Source organism: Oryza glaberrima, chromosome 11, assembly GCF_000147395.1.
Source record: "Oryza glaberrima chromosome 11, OglaRS2, whole genome shotgun sequence".
NCBI classification, from domain to species: Eukaryota; Viridiplantae; Streptophyta; class Magnoliopsida; order Poales; family Poaceae; genus Oryza; species Oryza glaberrima.
The window spans coordinates 19,321,698-19,344,350 of NC_068336.1; the positions used below are offsets into that span (position 1 = coordinate 19,321,698).

Here is a 22,653-nt window from a genome sequence, read left to right on the forward strand (position 1 = left end):
ATAGGAAACGAATTAATAATTACTTAAATTTTTTGAATAAGATAAACGGTCAAACATGTTTAAAAAAGTCAACAGCGTCAAACATTTAGGGACGGAGGGAGTATATGATGAGAGCTCAGGGACACCTTTCATCTGGCAAGGAAGCAGGTCCCTGCTCATATACAGGAGTAGATAACAGGTAAGGAGATGAGAGCTCGTAGGGAGAAGATAAATGTCAGATGAAATGAATGGGGCCGATTTCTTTTCTTTTTTCACTAGGGCCGTGTTTAGTTCACCCCTAACTACTCTAAACTTTCAACTTTCCATCACATCACATCACATCTAAATCTTTTCTACACACGTAAACTTCCAACTTTCTCTAAACTTACAACTCTTTTCACGAACTAAACACAGCCTAGGTGGCGGCCTTATCAGGAGCAATATAGGCGCCTGTCTATCTACACGGAGAACACTATATACACATTGTACGTGAGTATTATGTTGATACTTTAAACATTTAAAGACACTTTAAACATGACTTATATTATTTGCGCAATAACTTTGAATAAGATAAATGATGGGACATCTGTTAAAAAAGTCAACAACATTAAACATTAAAAAAAGGTAAATATAGATAAGATCAAAGACTTTAAAAATGAGATGAAATGACAAGGCAATTTATTTTAGACATATGTTAAAAACTCAACTGCGACAAACATAAAAAAAAACTGAATACACACAAAATCAAGACTTCATAAAATGAGATAAAATGACAGGACGATCTAAAATTATTTTAGGATTACTGGTCGTTGGGCTCGCCGAAGAGCCAGTTGATGAATCTGCAGAGATGGCGGTTGGTGCGGTAGGTGAAAGCGGCAGCGGTGAGCGCACCGAAGGTGGCCCATACGAGGATACTAGCCCAGGTGTAGGTAGGCCATTGCTGGGTACTGAAGGTGAGGATGAGCGAGGAGTAGGCGAGGACGAAGAGGCAGCGCACGAAGCGGGAGCCCGGCGGCATGCCGGTGAGGAGGGCGAGGGAGAGCCCCATGAAGGAGGTGAAGCCGATCCAGCTTCCCCACAAGAAGAGCATGTACTGCCAGGGCCGGCCGCTGCGTCTTCATGACGGGCTCGCCGGCGAGGTGGTGGCCGCCCTCCGCTCCTCGGTTTCCTGCCAGTAGCCGCCGGGCACGTTGGTGTCTTCCTGGTAGGACAGCGTGGTGGGTGATGAGCGTCGCCACCACCACGAGGACACCGTTGCTGTCGTGGCGCTGCCCGAACAGGCCGTGGCCGATGGACGATGGTCGTTGCACAGCACCGTGAGGATATCGACTGCCGCCATTGTGGATCGACGAGCAGTCGCCATTATTGTCGATCGACGAGACTAGCTAGCTACTCGATTAGGTCAATCAACAACAAACTAATTCGATCGAGTTGCGGAGAATGCAGATCGTAGCTAGAGGTGATTATTGGTGTTGTGCTTGTTGGATGATCGATCTCGGTCGAGTTGTTTATGTAAGTAGCCACATGCCCACAGTATAGTAGCTTGGTCGCTTTGACCTTGGACTAACACGCGAGAGAATTCAGAAATCCACTTCGGAGTAGTAGTAGCTAGTGGGCTAGTGTGACTAGTTCCATCGTGTCATGTACGAGGAAGCAAGCAAGCTTTTGACCATGTTCGACCATGCGATGGTTAGTCTGTCCTCTCTTGTGATCTGGTCTCCTCGGTGGGTCAATCTTATTCCTAGTATTTGACGCACATAAAACGAAGTAACTTATTAGCACATGATCATTGAGATTGTGTTGCCGTCACGTTTTCTGTCAGTATCCTCTTGATCGCATGTGGGCCCACTCGTAAGGATATCTTCAACCTCCACCCGTTGCCTCCTCTCTCCCAAGTAAAAAACCCTAGCACGACGCCTCATCCGATTCGCCTCCTTTAGCCAACCTCCTTCCCAATTGGTTGAGGGGAATTACTCCTCCGACTCCCTCTTCAATACCTCTACAGATCCCCCTTCAATAGAACCCCAAAATGTTGCTAACTATTACTATATCTTAATTTGTCATCTTCTTGGCCAGCCTTAACTTGTCATCGACTATGGGGTACAGGAAGCTGCTTGCCCCGTGCGTGCTCCGCACGACGAGAGCTACGTTGTCCGCCATGTGTGAGCCCAGGTGCGCTATCACCTCGACCTCCTCCTCAGCTACCAAACCGACAAGCACGGCCAGGTACGCTCTAAGCCCCTTTGTTAGGCTGGCCAAATCTGCTGTGTGGAACGCCAAGTGCGGGTATAGATGGCCATAAGGCCCGCCCGACATGGCTCGCCCCAGGCATGGGCTAGGCACGGCCCGAGGCGATCGGGCCAACATGGCACGGTCGGCACTTTAGACTGTTTTGTGCCTGTCCACTGGCTACATCTTAGGCCCAGGCACGGCCCACCAGCAATCAGGCCGTGTCGTGCCGGCCCGAAGGCACGGGCAGCCCATCGCGCCTTCTTCGAAATAAGTCTATTTCCCTCCCTCCTATTTGGGTTGTGACATATATATAGCTAAAATAAGTCTATTTTACGTTCCTACTCTTTGGGTTGTGCCATAATACGTCTATTTTTCCCCTATTCTTTGTGCCATGCCTTACATATGGTTGAAAATAGAGAAAATTCCCTACATACCCCTGAAAAAGTTTCGCATTCTCTTCTATGCCCCTGAATTTTGCCTCATCCCCTATATGCCCTTGAGTTTCCATTTTGATCTCCCCTATCCCTATTCCGTTAGTTGACCATGGGTTGACTATTAAATTTTTCTAAAATGACCATATCGCCCATTTATTATTCTTACAGTTACATGCTATCTACTCTACTTCATAAGTCACAACGTGAAAAATTATAACTCGTGATAAAATCAAATAGGACATAATTATTTATTGAAAAGAAAATTTAAACAGTTTAACAAATTTATTTTGTTTAGACAAAATCCATATGAGAGTTTTAGCTAGAAATTGTGAACCAAAATTATTTATTTGTTGGGTTCAAATTTTGATGAAACAATGTACGAATATCATAAAAGTTAATTTAAAATTTATTTATTTGTTTTTAAAATTTGTTGTCAAATAATTATATCACCTTTGTTTATTTACAAATAGATCTTTTTTTCATATAAGAATTGTGTTTTTATCATTAAATTAGCACATAAGTATAAGAGAGGCGTAATATACTCAATTTTAAAAACATTTAATGGTCAACTCACGGTCAACTAATGTAATGGGTATGAGGAGATCAAAATGAAAACTCGGAGGTATATAAGGGATGAGACAAAATTCAGGGGTACATATGGGATTAGACGAATTCTCAAGGGTACATAGGGGATTTTCTCTTGAAAGTAAATCTGTTTCGCATCCCTGAACTTCGTCTCGAACCATGCCGGCCCAACGCGTCGAGGTAGCAGCCCAGGCACGTCCCGAGTTGGGCCGTGCTATGCCTGGGCTGGGCCAAATCACCAGGCCTTGGGCTAGGCCATCGGGCCTCAGGCCATACGGCCATCTATATGCGCGGGGCAGGATGACGGGCTTGGTCGCTGATGCCGGAGTGAGCGCTAGCGGAATGGCGGCCACGTGGTGAGCTTCAACACAGTGCAGCTGTCCATGGAACACCTTGCCGCCTCCGGTGTCGCTACCGGCAGCTTCCCCCTGGAGCTCCTCCTCATATACGAGCTTCCAAACTGCTAAACGGTGCGTTTTTTTAAAAAAAAACTATACGAAAGTTGCTTTCAAAATCATATTAATCCATTTGTTTAAAAAAATAGGTAATACTTAATTAATCATGTGCTAATAAACCATCTTGTTTTACATGTTTGGAGCAACTCTCCCTACCGAACACAGCCTTAGACTTCCTATTCAAAACTAATTTCTTAGGTTTATAATATATAATATTTAATTCATCCTTATAAATAATTGTTAATAATATGTCCAATCACGGAAAAGAACACACCAGCTCCCTCTCTTGACGATGTGAGAGGTCCACAGAAATCTGCAGCAACTGCAAGAAACGCTAGTGTTTTTTTCTCGCGTTTAATAACTTCCACCTTTTGATTGTTGTGCACACGTTTTCTAAAGTGCTAAATGATATTTTAAAAAAATAATAATAAGAAAAAAGTTGTTCTAAAAGATCATATTAATATATATGCTAATTCGTTGTTCCGTTTTACGTGATGAGAGGAAACGGTTTACATCACAAACACAGCCAGCATGCTGCCCATTTGCTGTGTACCAACGCTTCACAGAAAGGATAATTTTAACATACTGATATCCCCAAAGATTCTGGATTAGCACGTCTTCCGTTACACTGAACCAGCTAACAAGGGGACTAAAATTCATACAAACAGAAACTGTCCTTGAAGGGAGGAAAACAAAATTTCCATGACTAAATCAGTGGTGTCTTCATCAACTAATCTCCCATTTTAAGTGAAGCATATATGACCTACTTACCTGATCCATCAACTCAGTCCATTCAAGTAATCTACTAATCTGTCCCATAAATTATACGAAAAATGTGCTACTCCCAATCCCAGCAGCCAAATTCAGGGGCTCTTTAGGCTCCTTTTCGACCAATTCGAAGCCATTTCAACAATCATTCCAATGACCAGCCAGAAGAAAAACTTTCAAACTTTGCAGGAAATTCAGCTCCCAACAAACATGTATCCGCCATCATGTTCGAGATCGCTCCGATCTCATTGCAAGTTGGCATCACATTCATAAATTCCAACTGGTGTTTGCATTTCAGTTGCAGAAACCAACTGATCAGGGCCAGTTCCAAGAGATATCTCTCCACACGTTCATAAACTCCTGAGATTACTCTGTTCTTGCAAAACTGTACCCCCAGTCTCTCCATCATGAGCTGATGAATTTGTGCGGCATTCAGGGTCATCCATGGGCCTGTTTGGATCCTTCGGGCTATTAAATATCCCTCCGGAATCTTGCTATTTAGGAGTATTAAACGTAGATTACTGACAGAACCCATTCCATAACCCCTAGGCTATTTTGCGGGACGATCTAACGAGGTATATTAATCCATGATTTGCTAATCATGGATTAATATACCTCGTTAGATTCGTCTCGCAAAATAGGCTAGGGCAGGGATGGCAATGGGTCGGGTTGGGCACAGCTAGAGCGATTCCATGCCCGACCCGAGACCCATGTGCCCGTGCCCAACCCATGCCCGCAAGGTCTATCGGGCAAAATCCTATGCCCGTGCCCATGCTCGTCGGGCACGAGCATGCTTGATGGGTACCCATCGGGCCTGCCTGCGCCGTGCGCCACCACCGCCGTCGTGCGTCGCCGCCAACGCCACTGTGCGCCACCGCCTGAGCCGTGCACAGTGCGACGCCGCCTGCTCCTGTGCGCTGCCGCCGCCGCCAGCCGCTAGCCCGCGCCGCCACCGCTGCCAGCCGCGCAGCCGCCGCCAACCGTCGTGGAGATTGGGGTAGGAGAAAGGGGTGGGGATTAGATTAGGGTTTGGTGAGAGTATATATATGTCCCTGGTGAGTGGGTCAAATGGGCCAAAAGAAAAGGGTATGAGGAATAAGAGATGGGCCAAAATTAGCAAATACATATGTTCGGGTCGAGCATGGGTTATCCGCAGGCAAAAAACAATACCCGGCTGACGTCTGCTATGTTCTCGGGTCTCGGACGGGCATGCTCACGGGCAAAATATTACACCCATGCCCACGCCCATCGGGCCGGGTATCCGCGGATATCCGGACCTGTGGGTAAAATTACCATCCCTAGGCTAGGGGTTATGGAATGGATTTTGTCAGTAATCTACGTTTAATACTCCTAAATAACAAGATTTTGAAGGGCTATTAAATAGCCCTTAAGATCCAAACAGGCCCCATATCAACAAAAAGTTCAGGGATTATTTTTCTTTACCAAGTTCATGTAGCAGCCACATCCATTGCACCACTGCATTGCTTTGTGAAATGAAATCTATGAATCGGCTATGAATTATGAAGTAAGTAACTAAACATTCTAGAGCTTCATTGGCGGCACCAAAGCATAGTAAATCCTAATCAGAAATCGAGCTCACTGAACTGAATTGCACAGAACTAGAAACTAAGAAGTGTAATCCAATCTCTGAATATAAAACTAAACCATTTTTTTTCTCAGAAATTTAACAGGAAACCATTTAACAGTAGTATCATCCAAGATTTCAACAGTAGGAAATCCACAATTCGTGTAAAAGAAACCAAAGGGGAGAGACACGACCGGTGGCGTCAGTCGGCGGCGGACGGCGCCGCCACCACCTCGACGACCGGAGCGGCTACCGGCTCCGGCTCCGGCTCCACCTCCTCGGCGCTCTCCGCCGCCGCGTCGACGGTGGCGCCGGCGGCGACGAGCGTCCAGTCCGGCGGGAGGGGCGGCAGCGGCGGGTACTGCGTGGGGCGGCGCTTCCTGTCCCACGGCTGCGACTTCTTGGGGCGCGTCTTCATGTGGTGCTTGGTCGCCTTCTTCTGCGGCCGCGACGAGCACTCCACCGCCAGCGCGCACCCTCCGCCGGCCGGCGAGTACCCCGCGGGCGTGACGCGGGACGGCCTCCGTGACGCCACCATCGCCCGCAGCGGCGGCAGCGGCGCGGCGGCGCCCGCGAGCAGCGCGGTCACCGGCGACATGGCTCAGCTTCTTGGAGCGGGAGAGAGGAGTGGAGTTGGGGATAAGACGGATTCGGATTGGGTTTTTGTGTTTTTTCTTTCCTTGTGTAGTGTAGTGGCTAGTGAGGCGTTGCGGAGAGAGGTGGGGTTGGATCTGAGCCGTTCGTCCGGAACGGAGTGAGATCCGACCGTCAATTTCTCTTCTAGTAAGGTTGAATACACTGTTCATCCCTTTTGAAGGGGTTGTGCAGAACACTTACTTTTGGTTTATGAGCAACTGTTATCCGCTGAGGCCCCCATGGTATGCGGATATTTTTCCTTACAGAACTTAACGGCGCGGAATGGATGGAACCCTAACGGCAATGGCATTTTTGGACAAAATCGTTTGTACGATGGCATTTTTTGGAACTCACACTTGTCGATGGCATTTCTGGGACTTAGTCGCTTATCAATGACATTTTATATATTATCTCTTAAAATAAAGCTTACACAATTATATTATGTACCTATCATAATAAACAATTTAATATCTATATTAACTAATTTATACGTGCATTTAAACAAATGGACCCATTATTTCAATCATCGGATCTATTTTTTATTACTTTGGATTATTATTCTCAAATAATGCATTGTTTTAAAATAAATTCTACACCAGTATATTGTGTACCATTAAATTAACAATTTAAAATCTATATTAACTAATTTACATTTACACTAGAACCGATGGACCCATTATTTAAATCATCGGATCTATTGTTAACAAACAAAGTGATCGAAATTCTCTTTTTGGCCTGCTGCACAATGTACGTTTGCACCTTTGCCTTTCGCACGTGTGACAAAGTGTCGTGTATAAGGCATCTAAGGTGATCACGACCACTGCAGCGCTACCACTTTGCCACATATCAAATCATATATGGAGATGATTAATTTTGTTAATAACATGAAAAGAAAGTTAAAGGTGTGATGCAGCGAGAGAAAAATTAAGCACCGTAGGTTGAGTTTTTCTAACACTTACCTCTATTTAAACTGAAACCAAGAGTCATTACATAATAATTATAATATATTATGTTATATCATTTTTGGATTTTGAATTATTTGTTCGTACAGTTGAAAGAAATCATTATGTTATAAATGTGAGCACAATATTAATAAATATCAATAGAACTCTTGCTAGGACAATAGTGTTATAAGGGAGTTTAACGCCATATATTTTTTTCCTGATTCCATCTTTTGGATTTTCGTTTGCACGCTCCACGTTTTTCAAGTTCCTAAATGGTGCTATCTTAAAACAACATTTTAACATTTTAGAAGTTAATTCATTCGTTTATAATCTCAAATAGCTATTACATAAATCAGATAATTCATCAATTTCAGTTGTCCTAAACCCTAAGTAGTACATATTTTTTTTTCATTCGAGTCATGGTGATCAGTAAATTGGTGATCAATGCAGTTGTACGATAAATATGTAAGAGCTACTATGAACAATTGTAAATAGGTGCCAAAAATAATTGCTTTTAATTAATCTTCTAATGGCTTGCTAGTAACATATTTAATTTCTCTCTACATGTATATAAACATGGATGAAGCTGGAACGTATATTAACATATATCCCATACATATATATTACATATATTACATGGTTAATATTCTAATCACATGTGGTAAGTCCATTAAAATTTATTAAAATGCCCTCAAGCTGCCACATGGTGCTCGAATAAATTAGAGAAAATATTAGGAATTCTAAGAAAAAAAGCAAAGTATATATTACTTGATTTTCACTTAAATCGGTGGGTCCAATATTATAAACCATTATATTAAATTGATCTTAGAGCAAACTAAATACTACGAGGTCCCACCTCTCCACCTTCGGTACGGACCTACGTACGTGGTTCTACGCTTCCCCTCCACATTTTCATTTTTCCCTTTATTCTTTTTCTCCATGTATACGCTTCCCTCCCTTTCTTATTATATCATGCACCTTCATCAGATGATTTAATCACAAGAATTTTGAGTATCTTGCTCTCGCATTTTTCATTTGTCACCATACTACAAGCAATATTTTATTATTTACTCGAGAAAAAACATGATTCAAAAGTCGTAAGTACTTAATCCATCTCCTACTCAATAGTTTGTGAATGAATTTTTAAGATACCTTAAGAAAAATAGAACCCTTAAATTATTACAAAATAACAGTATCCTAACTTTAATCTATAAGACAAAATTTTTGAACAAACAATAAAAATCTTACCTTTCAATAATATAAGTGCCCGTGCATGCGCGTGGGCCACCTTCCTAGTTGAAATTAAGAAGCTGAGGCCCATACGATAAAATCCAAGATGAGGAATAATTTAGTGAGCCTTCGTCTACCTCTAGGAGTTGAAGGCTTACTAGCTTGGACAGGCACTGGTTGAAAGCTTTCCTATACCAGTCATCCCACTCATCATTGAGGTAGATTGTTAAGCACCTGAGCTTAGAAAGACAAGCTAGATCATGAAACATGCTTGGAGAATTGATATCAATAACATTTCGGATTGGGACAGTTTTCATGATGTATTGTTTAATCTCTTTTGAAATCGGGCTATTAATTAATCATATCATGTTGCCTACTATGATTTATGCTTAAATAGCACCTTGAACGCAAAAACAACCAGATAGAACTTCGATGATTTTCATTTGTTCTAAACGTAGGTTGGTTTATGATTTCTTACGACATGTACTTTAGTAAAATCTCAACATGCACACAAGAACTCAAACCTAACCATAATCTATGTTGATATCAATATATTTTATATATATTACAATAAAAAAAATATTAGCCAAAGTTGTTTTTCGGAGACCGTATCATTGTCCAAAACGATAGATATTATCAACGTGAAGGGCGTATACACAATAAGCAACATATAAACATATTATTTTATAAAGTGGGAGGTTATAGTGATGCGAATGCGCGACTTATTAAGCTAGTATGAGTGAAACTGATTTTCCAACGATTTTCTAAACTATCCCCCCCCCCCCCCCCGCGTTAGTAATTTAATTATTTTACTTGTCGGCAGGATAATTTAGAGTGGATTTTTTTGGAGGTAGATGAAGATACCTAGTTTCTATCTTCTTTGATTTCACCTAAAAATTATTTTCTACATACACTCTCTTTCAATTAATTGCACTTTTGGAAGAAGTTTAGTCTTTTCCCGATTTAGGTTTAATTTTAACCTTATTGTTGACTGCTTTGACTGAATTATTTGAGGTATCAAATATAGTTATTAAATTTTAACAAAATTACAGTGATCTAGATATTTTGATTGGCACTTGCATGAATTTTTTCATGATTTTATCTTGCATGAATTATTTTTAATAATTCACAAGGCCTTATTTTATATAAGTGTTTCCATTATCGAATTGCATCTAATATTTGTATTGTTCATATTTGAATTCTTCTTGACCTGAGGTGATATTGTTAAGCTTAGTTTCATACCCAACATGCACACAAGAACTCAAAAGTAACCATAATCTATATGTATATTCATGCTTACACTTTGTTTGAAAAAAAATATTTTGGGCTAGAAAGGAAAAAGTTTTAATTAGCCCCCAAATTCCCTATGTGCAAAAGTTCATTTGACCTCACCTAGTTTTAAAAATAAAAATTTTAAGCTCGCAAAAAATAAAAAAGTTATCTTCCAACTATTTTGACAAGAAATTTTTAAGGCCTAGAGTTTGTGTATGTTACAAGTTAATATCATTTTAGAAATCGAAATACACCTTATAAAAGGGATGGAGAAATTTGCTGTCTGTAGAGGTCATGGAAGCAAAAATCACTGCCCCATACCAGTCCTAACATAGAACGCCTTTTGGAACTCAAACAATTGCCACTTGTAACTGACAACATTTTCTGCACATCTTAGCCCCTAGATCATGGGGTACATGATGTGACTAATTCAAATAATGTTTCCATGGCTAACATTTGCAATAAAAACACATTTGTTAAGGACAATATGCTATAAGCACATTCACAGTGTCAGATAAAAAAAATCCACATTTGTAGAGCGACCATAACAAAATTGCCTGTGCGGGCGTGTTTTGCCGATGCATGCTTCTCCTGCTCACCATCCATTGCCTTCGCCACAAGATGAGCAGGAGAAACCATGCATGGGCATAACACCTGCGCAGGGATTATTGGTGCTTTTGTACCATAGAAAATGAAAGGAGGTCCTTCGGCCCCCCTCGTCTTCTGCCCCTTGCTCATAATTATATGATTACTAGCGGATATTGCGAAAATATTCGTCCAAGTCCATTTCGTCCATTCCAGATTGGTCCATGTCCGATGTATCTTCCAGTGGTTTTATCTTCACCTAAAAGTATCACTGTGTTAGATACTTTAAATCTACAAAATTTCTATTAAAAATACAGAAGTTGATCCTTCACAAACAACATTTCCCCCCTAAATCATAAGCAATGACGATTTTTGCTCTATTTTGGTTAGAACATTAAGTACACAATATATATATATATATATATATGTATATATGTATATATGTATATATATGTATATATGTATATATGTATATATATGTATATATGTATATAAGGAAAAGAAAGAGAGAGCAAGCAAGCTGGCTACTTATTATTCTAAGGCAGTCAATTATAATTTGCTTGAAATTAAGTGTAGACTAACATAGATAGTTATGAGTAGTTTTACAGTCCGTGAGGAGGTTCCATGAGGTACCACTTTTTCTATTGTAAATTTTGTATCTCTTGGTACCTAGGTACTATGAGGTACTAAATTTTACACTAAATTTTTGGTACCTCATGCTACCTCCTCAAGAACCGTAAAATTGCTCAGATAGTTATACCTTCTCCAGCTTCATTGTGGGTTTGTTGGGGTTCATGTGGATCGATCTCTGAATTGCCATCTCTGCATGATCCGCCTCCCATGGGTACGAAATTGAGTACCGGATGCAAACATCAATGTGCTCAAGCGAATGGAGGTTCTCCAAACCAAAGTCGAAATCTCCAAATCTATTCACTGTATCAGTTGCTCCAAAGTGAAAATTCAGAATTCTGAGCTTCTTCATGGCTCCTTGTTCAAATCTCACGTCCATGATGCTGCTCTCGACACTGAACTGAGTCAGAGACAGGAAAGGATAATCTTCGTCAATAACCAACCTTTTTCTTCTGTATTCCACGGCTCCGTATTCCACACGTATCTTGAGATCATTGAGTGATGATATGGTCCCAAGAACTTGCAGGTCCCTTTCTCTAAGTGTAGATAATGTGATATACAGGGAGGAGAGGGAGGAGAGAGAGTACATCCATATTGGAACACCAACCAAGGTCCACTTGCTAATGAATTTAGGCATTTGAGGCCCAGGTGATAAATTCCAACATGAGGGACCTATTAATCTTCCACTTACTTCTAGGAGTTCAAGGCTTACTAGCTTGGATAGGCACTGATTAAAAGCTTCCCAATATCTGTCATCCCATTCATCATTGAGTTCAAAATTTAAGCACCTCAGCTTAGAAAGACTAGCTAGATCATCAAACATGGTTGGGGAATTTATTGTGATAGTACTTCGAATTTCCTGTAGCTGGTTTAGACTCCCGAAACCATCCGGTAATGTCATGAAATGGAGAACATGCAGGTACAATAGGTGTTTTAGTTGAATAAAGGTTGGTGGAAGCTCTTTGATTCTAGTATCAGATATGTCCAGTGCCTGTAAAAACTGCAGATTTGAAATCTCTTTTGGGAGCTCAGTTATATCTGTCTGAGATAGCCGCAAATACCTCAGGTGAAATAAATTGCAGATATCCTTACAATGCTGTTTTTCCACCTTGTCACAATCACTCAAATCCAGTACACGTAAGAATGGGCATAAGCTTGGTAGAGTTGGCAGTAGACTGAAACCTTGCCCAGACACAGTCAGTGACCTCAGATAGCGCAAGCTAATGGAAGCCAGCGGCTTGACATCCTCTTTCTTGTCTGTCTGGAGGGACAGTCGGCGAATCTTCTTTGGGAGGGACAATGACTGGTGTCCATCTAATCTTGTTAGAAAGTGCTCCTCATTTGACAGGAAAGTGATGAGATCTAGAACCATATCATGTATTTGACAGTACACTGGGTAATTGTTAACAATATCACCAGCTGGTTGGATCATACCCTTGTTCATGAGCTCATCAAAGTAATCCCCTCCAACTTCATACAAACTGCTGTCCTGTTTTGTATCCACGAAACCTTCGCCTACCCATTGCCATATCAAGGTTTTTCTATCAATTAGATAATCCTCTGGATAGGAACTTAAATACAATAAACAGGTCTTCAGATGAGGAGGCAGGTCATAGTAACTAACTGATAATATTCTTCTCATGTTGCTCAAATCAGGATTATCCTCAAGCCCAGAACCCATGGAATGGTACACCCTGTTCCAGTGCACATATTCATTACCTTTTTTACTAGCCAGAACACTTGCTATCGTAATGATAGCTAATGGTATACCGCCGCATTTCTTCAAAATTTTTTGAGATACTTCAGACAAATGATAAGGTGGACATTTGTCTTTTGAGTGAAATATAATTTGGTTGAATAGCTTTCTTGAGTCATCAAGTGAAAGAGGCTCAAGTTGATAAGCACCGCCAATTTGTTTGGCGACGTCTCTAACTCGAGTTGTTGTAATTATTCTGCTTCCACATTGATTATCAATCAATGCCTTTTGGATTGTCTGCCATACAGAACCTTTCCATATATCATCAATAACAATGAAGTAACTATAAGGGAATAACAAACACGATCGTACATTAGTTGAGCTCTGGACATGGCTCCTCTGCAATAACAGTAAAAATTCAACAAACAACGCCAGAATACTACAAGCAACAGAGCTGTTTTACTCGACCATCTATTTTAGATCGGACGGTTGCTAGAGGATCTAGTGCCCTACTATTCCACTCTGCATTAGAGCAGCTCCAACAGCCTCTCCAAATCGAACTCTCCAAATACCCATATAGCTAACTCTCCATCTGATTTGGCTATTCAAACTACTTGTTCACTTCAACAGCCTCTCCATTCACCCTCTCTATTACAAGTCTATTACAAATAGGACTCATATGTCAGTCTCTACTACTCTTCTTCCTCTTCTTCCAACCCATTTTCCCTCCTCCTACTGGATGCATCCTCCCACACCATCTCCTCCGATGCGTCGACGGCGGACGGTGGAGGCGGCGAGCGGAGGCGGCGGGCGGCGCCGCGCGGATACCGGCGGCCGCGTGGAGAACAGCGAGCGGCGGCGGCGGCACCGAGCCGAGGCAGCGGGCAGCGCCGCACAGATACCGCCGCCCGGCGGAGAACAGTGAGCGGCGGCGGCGGCGCTGAGCCTCGCCGCGCGGAGGCGGCGAGCGGCGTCCCGCAGAGGCCGGCGGCCACGGCGAGCGGAGGCGACAGGCGGCGCCGCGCGGATACCGGCGGCAGCGCGGAGGCCGGCAGCCGCGGCGAGCGGAGGCGGCGGGCGGCGCCACGTGGAGGCCGACAACTGGCTTGGTGCGGCGGCGAGCGGAGGTCAGCGGTCGCCGTGCTCGTCCTCGTGCTGGTGCTCCTCGCGTGCCTCTCCGTCACCATCGCCGTGTGGGGATGGAGGAGGTTGGCTCTGTGGGGCCGATCATTGGCTAGCCCAAATAGAGTGGCCAAATTTAGCTAATGGAGGGAGGGTTTTGGCCAGCCGGATGGAGAGGCTGTTGGAGCACGTTTTTTTTGGTAAAATGGCTAAAATTTGGCTTAGAGAGTGGGATGAAGAGGCTGTTGGAGATGCTCTTAGAGCAAGCTAATGCAGCGGATGCATTTCTTATAAAGTTTTAGAGGTGTTCTATCTTTAGGCAAGATCAGGTTATACGGTCAAATAGTGTGTATATGTGCGCACCAATAATAAAATTTTAGGTAATGGACATAAAACTATTTTTATAAGTTGGTTACTAATTTATACATGTCTACGTGTTTTAGCCAACCGCCTATAGTAGCACAATGGCTACAAAATCAATTATTCGTACACGTGGATTTTACAAAACCGCTCCTGATAATAAATTTCCATATTTAAATTTTTTAATGCAAATCTAAAAAGTTTTTTAATAAATGACGCAGTTAACTTTTGAACACATGTTTGACCAAAATTTTCTGCAAATGTGTATATAAGATATAAATTATGATTAAAATATTTTAAGTGATAAACTAACTCGGAGGGGACTACGGATCGGTCGCCTGATACAAATCTGCAAAAATCGGACGCTGACGTTGTCGCCACGCATACGTGCAAACCTACTTTAAACTAATTTTTCTCTTAAATTATTTATCCAAATCATGATCCGATTGCACCATTAAATTCGTTGAAATTAAATCTTCAAAACAAGACTACACATGGATATATTCCGACGAAATTGTTTTAGCTTATTATTGAATTATTTTTAAATGTTGCACGATGTTCCACCAAGTATATCGGAATTGTTTCACTAAGAAGATCGAAAATATTTCATTCGTTTACGTCAGGTGTTGTTTCACCTTATATAAAAACAATTTTTCAGCAAATAGCGAAAGAATATTTTAGTTCACTGCAACATTAGATCTATACATAATGAAACATTGTGAGTACACTAGGTTAAACATTTTTGGTGGAACAAAAAATAAAGAGAATTCTCTTAATAGAGGGTTCCCAAAATATGTGGGTGATTTGTTTAAAAAGAATATTTCAATTCACTGCAATATTAGATCTACACATAGTGAAACATTGTGAGTACACTAGGTGAAACATTTTTGGTAGAACAAAAAAAGAAACGAATTCCCTTAATAGAAGGTTTCCAAAATATGTGGGTGATTTGTTGCAATGGAGTTGTGTGTGGACAAGTGGCAGGTGAGGACAGGGGACACATGGGTGGGGAGGAGCACGCGTCTTTGGAGGGAGGGAGCGTCCGATTTCGGCTCCCTCCCCCAGGGCGACCAGCACCGAGCATTTTTGAAACAACTCACAACAAAATAAATTATAATTACATAATTTTTTTATAAGACGAATGGTGAAACATGTGACAAAAAACCAACGACGTCATCTATTAAAAAAAATGGAGATAGTATGTCACAGTTTACTTGGCATCTATACACAGTCGTGCATCACAAATCATAAGTCACGTGATTTTTCATATGAAATTTACACGTGTGCGATATATAAGGCTGCATATATAGTTTTTGTGATTTATTATTTAATCTCTTTTGAAACCGAGCTATTAATTAACTTTTATCATGTTGCCTACTATGATCTACGCTTAAATAGCACCCTGAACGCATGAACGCAAAAACCAGATAGAACTTCGATTATTTTCATTTGTTCTAAACAGTGACAAACCCAGAAAAAAATTATCAGAGATCCAACAAACTAGTTTTCTAATTATTCACTAATATACTAATCACCCTAATATAAATTATGTAGAATTTAATAATTTACCCAAAGTCCTATAACCACGGTAAGATGTATGTGGGTACGCGCCTGGTTCTAAACATCCTAGTTAGAGTTGACTGGGTGAGTAAGGAGCTTGAGTGCACAGATTGGGTTTACGATTTCTTACGACATGTTCATGGTAATTAGTGCCTTAGTATATCTATAGCACAATCTTACTGGTTGCTCCATTCCTCTTGTGGCCTTAATTTTTAACATATGGCGTGCTTCTTAAACATATCATGATACTCCATTCATTTCAAAATATAAGGCACAACCACTCTTAACCTAAAAACTAAAAAATAATTATTATCACATCCTTTTTTATCACTCTAATAAATACGATGTGAGGATTTAAATAATAATAATTTAGTGAAGAGGAGATGCTAGTTAATTGCATGCATGCCCATCTTATATTATAAAATAACCGGTGAAAAAGTAGTTGTTTATATTTTGGAATGGATGAGTATTATACACGAAGTTTAGCTTACATGAATTCTTTTTATGGTATTTGGTTTTAGCGCTGTCCCTAAAATTTGGGGACCTGTGCGAAATATAAAATGATTCCTTAGAAAATAGTAGTATATTTACATAATAGATCATGGCTATAGATTATTATAATACATTGGGACGGGTCTCTATAATACATTAATTATTTATCATGGCTAATAGTTTGGTTTGCACTGTCTTTCAACTATGCCAGGATCGAAAACTAGCATCAATCTGATACTTCTTTCTTTAGCTATGTCCAGCTATTAAACAAGCAAGAATTGTTTGCAATCATAACTAGACCTATGTCAACAAGCTCGCCCACGTACATACGTAGTTATTGATGGCCATAAGGCACGAGGCCCGACGGTCCGACCCACGGCATGGCATTTTAGCCTGGCTCCAGCACGGATGTAGTTATTGATGGCCATAAGGCACGAGGCCCGACGGTCCGACCCACGGCACGGCATTTTGGCCTGGCTCCAGCACGGCACAGCCCGACGGGGGTCGGGCCCGTGTCAGCTCGGCTTGACCGTCGGGCCGTGCCTGGGCTTTCCCACCAGCACGTTGGGCCGGCAGGCCAAGGCCAGCACACAAAGAATAGGGAGTAAAAATAAGCATAGTATATGTCACGGTCCAAAGATTAGGGATGTAAAATATATATATATATATATATATATATATATATATATATATATATATATATATATATATATATATATATATATATATATATATATATAAACTATTCTACACCCGGAGTATAGAATAGCTATCTATACCCCCTTCCCTCTAACCCACCTCCTCTTCTTCTAAGGGCCCAAAACCCACCTCCCACCTCAATCAAAGGCTAGTCAAAGGTCCCCCACGTCGGTCAAATCTCGGTCAAACCCGCAGTGACTTCCCCCACCACCCCCTCTCTTCTTAGCTCTCGTCCCGAAACGACGTAGTAACGTCTTGTTCATCGTGCAGTAACATAGTGTTTTACTTGCAGTAACAGAATTGAAATTCAGTCATAATATAGTCATGATGGATCTACTTTTGATAAGCACTTTTTTTCGAACATCATGGTGCAAACGGTTTTTAAAAATAGTACATGATACGAGAGATATTGCTCTTCAAAGATTTGTTTTTAAAAATTTAACTCTCCACAAGCAGTAATAGTATATCAAAAGTGTTACGAGTTCATGTTTTGTGTTACTGCAATTACATCATGTCGTTTCTACAAGATGTAGTAACGATTATAAGTTTCATATTAACATAGTGTGTTACTGCAATTACTTGATAACATTACTACAAGAATATGGGGAATTGGTTCGGTTTACTCGTGTGTTTTAATCCATATTTTTTTATTTCTGGTTTACTACAATTTCACCATGATGTTACTGCCAAATATGCAGTAACGTTCTGTACGTTCTACAGTAACAAAAGTGTTTTACTATAATTCTTGGATATTGTTACCGTATAAACATGTAGTAATGTGTAACTGTCAGGTGGTAACGTGTATATGCCGTGCAGTAACACTTTTACTTTTGTGCAGTAACGAGTATATAGTTAGCATATGAGACTTTGAATCCATATATTTTTTGTTTCAATTACTAATTTACTGTCAAAAGTGCAGTAACGTCATATACATGCATGCAGTAAAACTATATTAGAGAGAGAAGACCGGTTTTCTTAAGAAGAGGGAGGAAGAACAGTTTCTTGAGGAGGGGAGTATGTAGATGCATTTTGAAGTTCTATCCTCCACATGCAGTAACACTATAGCATCACTGTGAAAATGGTTTTAAAAAATAATACATATCTTGTGAGATATTGCTTTTCAAATATTGGCATTTTGAACTTTAACACCCCATATGCAGTAACAGAATATGTAATTTACAGTAACATGGGTATATACATGCAGTAACATAGTTTTACCAAATGTAAAAAATTGTTCAAAACACTTCTACATCAATCAGACCTCACTCAAAGCCACCTACAGACTTTACCTATAGCCCACCTATTCGATCTTCATCTCGTAAAACTGACATAGTAAAACTACGATTATCGTGCAGTAACATAACTACTTGAAAGTGGTAACATGCACCTATTATGTAGTAACACTTCTACTTTTGTGCAGTAACAAGTATATGGTTAGCATGTGAGGCTTTAACCCATATATTTTTGTTTCGATTCCTGGTCTACTACAATTTTACTACGACATTACTACTAAAAGTGCAGTAATGTCCTATGTGTTCTACAGTAACGTCACATGTTACTGTACTTTTACAACAATATTACTACTGGAGCATAGTAACATGTTATGAGTTTCGGTAGTGAAAGATATTAGAATTGATAATCATATTACTTTCTCAAAAAATTCTTGAAACAAATAGAATCATTAGATGAATTGGTTAAAAGAATGTGCTTTGAACTATGAGGTCATGGGTTCAAGTCTTGAATTTAGCAATTAATTTTTTATTTTTCTAGAAAAGAGAAAATGTTTCAGGAAGAAAAAAAACAGAAAAAAAGGAAAAAAGAAAGAGAGAGATCGGGAGGAGGGAGGGGGAGCGAGAGAGTTATTCTATACCTCAGGTGTAGAATAGTCTTACCTCTTATATATATATATATGTGTGTGTGTGTGTGTGTGTGTCACAGCCCAAAGAGGAAGGAGGGAAAATAGACTTATTTTAAAAAAGGCACGATGGGCCACCCGTGCCTTCGGACCGGCACGGCACGGCCCGACTGCGGGTGGGTCGTGCTTGGGCCAGAGGTGCAGCCCATGGGTCGGCACGGCCCAGCACGAAGTGCCGACCAGGCCGGGCACGGCCTGGTCGCTGGTGGGCCGTCCCTAACCGTGCCTGGGCCAGGCCATGCCGGTCGAGCCTTATGGCCATCTATATATGTAGTCATGTTCTGTCAAGGTAAAGAAGAACCGTTAGGGTATGTTCAATGCATACCCCTGGGTCGTTCCCCGCTCAAGGCGTCCGCCACCCGTCCGCGCGCCGTGCCCCTGGAGGGGGGCGCGACCCCCACGAGGAAGACGGGTGCCTCTGGCTCCTCAGTTCACTTTTCCTGAGCCACTCGATCGGGGCTATGCATTGGGGAGACCCGGTGCTCCGTCCCCCACCCCCCTCATCGGCGGCATGGCGACGAGAGAGAGAGAGAAAGGCAACGGCGACGACAGGCTCCGACAAGAGAGAGGTGGCGGGAGAGAAAGGATGTGGGAGAGTGGATCCGGCTGCCGGTGAGGTGGATGGCGACCGGCGACGGGCGAGAGAGCGGGAGGAACGGCGACGGCCGCCGGGATAGAGAGGGAGAGAGTAGCGATGGATCAGAGAGGGAGAGAGAGGCGAGCGACGGAGGGGGGAGAGAGTAGGAGGCGGCGGTGGGTGAGGAGCGCGAGGAGGGAGAGGAGAAGCGGCGAGGGGATAAGGCGAAGAAAAACCACGAAAAAAATATGCCGAAGAAAAAGAGAACAGAAGGGAGAAGACGGTGGATGCTCGGTGGGCTAGGGGTAGGGAAGGAAATCATATTCTCCCTCCGTCCCTAAATATTTGACGCCGTTAAATTTTTCAAACATATTTGATCGTTCGTCTTATTAATAATAATTATTAATTTTTTCCTATTATTTGATTCATTGTTAAATATATTTTTATGTATACATATAGTTTTACAAATGGGTAGTGATTATTTACTAAATCAGGGAAAAAGCTACAAGTGAAACTCCACACCAAGTACAACTCAACATCTATTAGTGATGAATTTCAGAGTTATTAAATCATGGAAAATCTATATTCAATGTCCAGATCAAGTATATTTAAATATTTGTTCATGAAGAATTTAGGATATACTAAACTGTAAAAAAAAACAATAATCAATCATTCAAAGTCTTTTGCGATACGTATCAATTACTAAATTAAATTATTTGGAATAATAAACTGAGACTTCTATACCTAGGATGGGTTTAAGAGTTTTTTATTGTTAGTTCTGTTTTTATATTTTCAAACAATCTATTTTGATTTTTTTTATCTATCAAATAAATAAATTGGTTTGTCTAGCACTTTAGAAAATAAAAATTGAATATAAAATTCAAACAAAAGTTTATATAGTTGAAATTTTAATATTTGTAGTACCAACAATGTTTGACGTGCAAACGTACGGTGGTGACTAAGTACAATAAATGGGATACCACCGCGGAAATAGTTTTTATTAGTGTTTGAGTAGCTTTCAGTCTCTATACCAACTAGTGCGTGCATGTATCAATTAAATTGTTCGTGAAGGAAGAGCCACGCACCTCTTATCTTGAAGGAATTTTCTCAGTTCCTCGATAAGCTCCACTTCTTCCCATGTTTCTCCATTAATATTCTTGTACTTCTCGCCATCGAGCTGACGGAGCATGTTTTTGAATATCCCCACTAAGTTAGGATTAAGAGATACTGAAACAAAAGCCCAATATGTGAAGTTTTCTTTCAGGTTCTGATACACTAGATTGGCAAGAGTCGTCTTGCCCAATCCTCCAAAACCAAAAATGGAGACAACCTTCAAGTTTTGCTTGGACCCCTCATCAGCATTCATCATCATGATTAGATCCTCGGTCTTCTTCTCGGTGCCAACAAGGTCAGAAACATTTCCGTACAGAGCTGATTGCAGGCGAAGGCTATCGACAGTTTGGCCGACAGGCTTGGCTACTCTAGCAACATCAAGATTGTACCTATCACGCCGCTCGCTCACCTCCTTGAGATGGGCCTTGATGTCCCTAATTTTGCCACCGATCTTGTGGCGAATCTTGAAATTGGTCAGCAGGTTGAGGCTTCTGTCAATGAAGCCCCTGAAGCTGCGAGGCTTATCGACCCGCACCATGAACCTGTCGATGGTGTCCTCGATGTCGTAGGAGAGCTCCCTGACGTCCCTCGCCCAGAGCTTGACGAGCTTGCTTTGTGCGTCGCCATCAATAATGGCGGCAGCCTCTGAATCTGAGACCTCCTGGAGGGCAGCTTGCATTCGCTCCAGCTCAGCCGACAGGAACATGATCTCTCCCTTGACGGTCTTCTGCAGCTGGTACTCCTCCTTGAGCACCTCAGCCAGCTTCGGCAGCACGGTGCCGATCGCGCTGGTCGCAATGCCGGCCATTGTGGATCACTCTTGGTGGTGGTTTCTGTGTATGAGCTATGTGTATAGGAACACAGTGGTCAGTGGATGGCAATATGCTGCGTGAGAGGAAGGTGCCGTTGCCGTCGTCCTTTATAGTGATGGAGACGGCATTACATTTGGTTGGATCGATCACCAGAGAGTGTAATTAGAATAGTTTAGTCAAAACCTCGACAACACAAAAGCAATATTTGACAGACTGGATGGATGGATCCACATTTTCCGTGATCTGATCAAGTCAAAAGGCGCTATTATATTTTTGACTGCAGTGTGTTTGGTTCGATTTATACACTGCGGCAACCGAACGAAGGACAAAGCAGTGTATCTGGGGATGTTTATATTGGAGTCAAAATAAATCTTATCAAATTTTAGTATTATTACCAAAATTTTGATAGGATATCTTGTGTACTTACTAAAGTTTGACATAAAACTAAATGTAGACACATCTTTGATATCTTTGCCAAATAATGGTATGGTTGGAAATGGCATCAATCTAAACAGCCCCTTTGATCCGCTATCATTCCGGTTCATCCCATGTTGTTTCTAAAAAGATCTCGCCCGTCTCTCCTTCTATTGATTTTTTTTTATCTGAGATGTATGGATCTGTGGGTTTATACATAGGTAAATTTTGCTACAAGAAATCACACGAAGTACGTTTTGGAGAAGATACTAAGTTGGATATTTGCTGATGAACACCCGCACCCATTAGAATAATAATTTTTGTTTTAAGAGGAGAGAGAAATCGTTTGAAAGTTCTGAAATGCCCTTAGACCCATATGCCAGCTCTCCCATCTTCTCTCTCTACCCCGTCCTTCCGTCTAGGGAGGATGCCGTAACAGTTGTAGCTAGCGAGCAGCCACTGGCTGAAGTCGCCGCTTCCTCGCGGGCTGCACCCCGGCGTGCCATCTCGACTCTGGGGCTGCATCGAGGTGAGGTTGATGGCGAACTTGCCGCCCTT

The 22,653-nt window shown here is 41.5% G+C and overlaps 2 protein-coding genes across 2 annotated transcripts; both read right to left on the reverse strand.

Annotated features, from left to right (window-relative positions):
- Nucleotides 1-6,101: 6,101 nt before the first annotated feature.
- LOC127755039 (50S ribosomal protein 6, chloroplastic) lies at nucleotides 6,102-6,704 on the reverse strand. Its single transcript, XM_052280672.1, has one exon. It carries the CDS (start codon nucleotides 6,634-6,636, stop codon nucleotides 6,241-6,243), a length of 396 nt encoding a protein of 131 aa, XP_052136632.1. The 5' UTR covers nucleotides 6,637-6,704; the 3' UTR covers nucleotides 6,102-6,240.
- Nucleotides 6,705-10,871: 4,167 nt separating this feature from the next.
- Nucleotides 10,872-21,677, reverse strand: LOC127755765 (disease resistance protein PIK6-NP-like). Its single transcript, XM_052281421.1, has 3 exons — nucleotides 20,842-21,677; nucleotides 11,466-13,374; nucleotides 10,872-10,964 (listed from the first exon to the last, which is right to left on the reverse strand). The coding sequence occupies exons 1-3, from the start codon at nucleotides 21,675-21,677 to the stop codon at nucleotides 10,872-10,874; spliced, it is 2,838 nt and encodes a 945-aa protein (XP_052137381.1).
- Nucleotides 21,678-22,653: the final 976 nt, after the last annotated feature.

Excerpts from the sequence above, each read along its gene's own strand:
- LOC127755039 (XM_052280672.1), bottom strand. The coding sequence starts at position 6,636 with ATGTCGCCGGTGACCGCGCTGCTCGCGGGCGCCGCCGCGCCGCTGCCG.
- LOC127755765 (XM_052281421.1), bottom strand. The coding sequence starts at position 21,677 with ATGGCCGGCATTGCGACCAGCGCGATCGGCACCGTGCTGCCGAAGCTG. Across the intron at positions 13,375-20,841 it reads AAATTCCTTCAAGATAAGAG|TTACTTCATTGTTATTGATG; the intron begins GTGCGTGGCTCT and ends ATTCCCTTATAG. Across the intron at positions 10,965-11,465 it reads CCACAATGAAGCTGGAGAAG|GTGAAGATAAAACCACTGGA; the intron begins GTATAACTATCT and ends TGATACTTTTAG.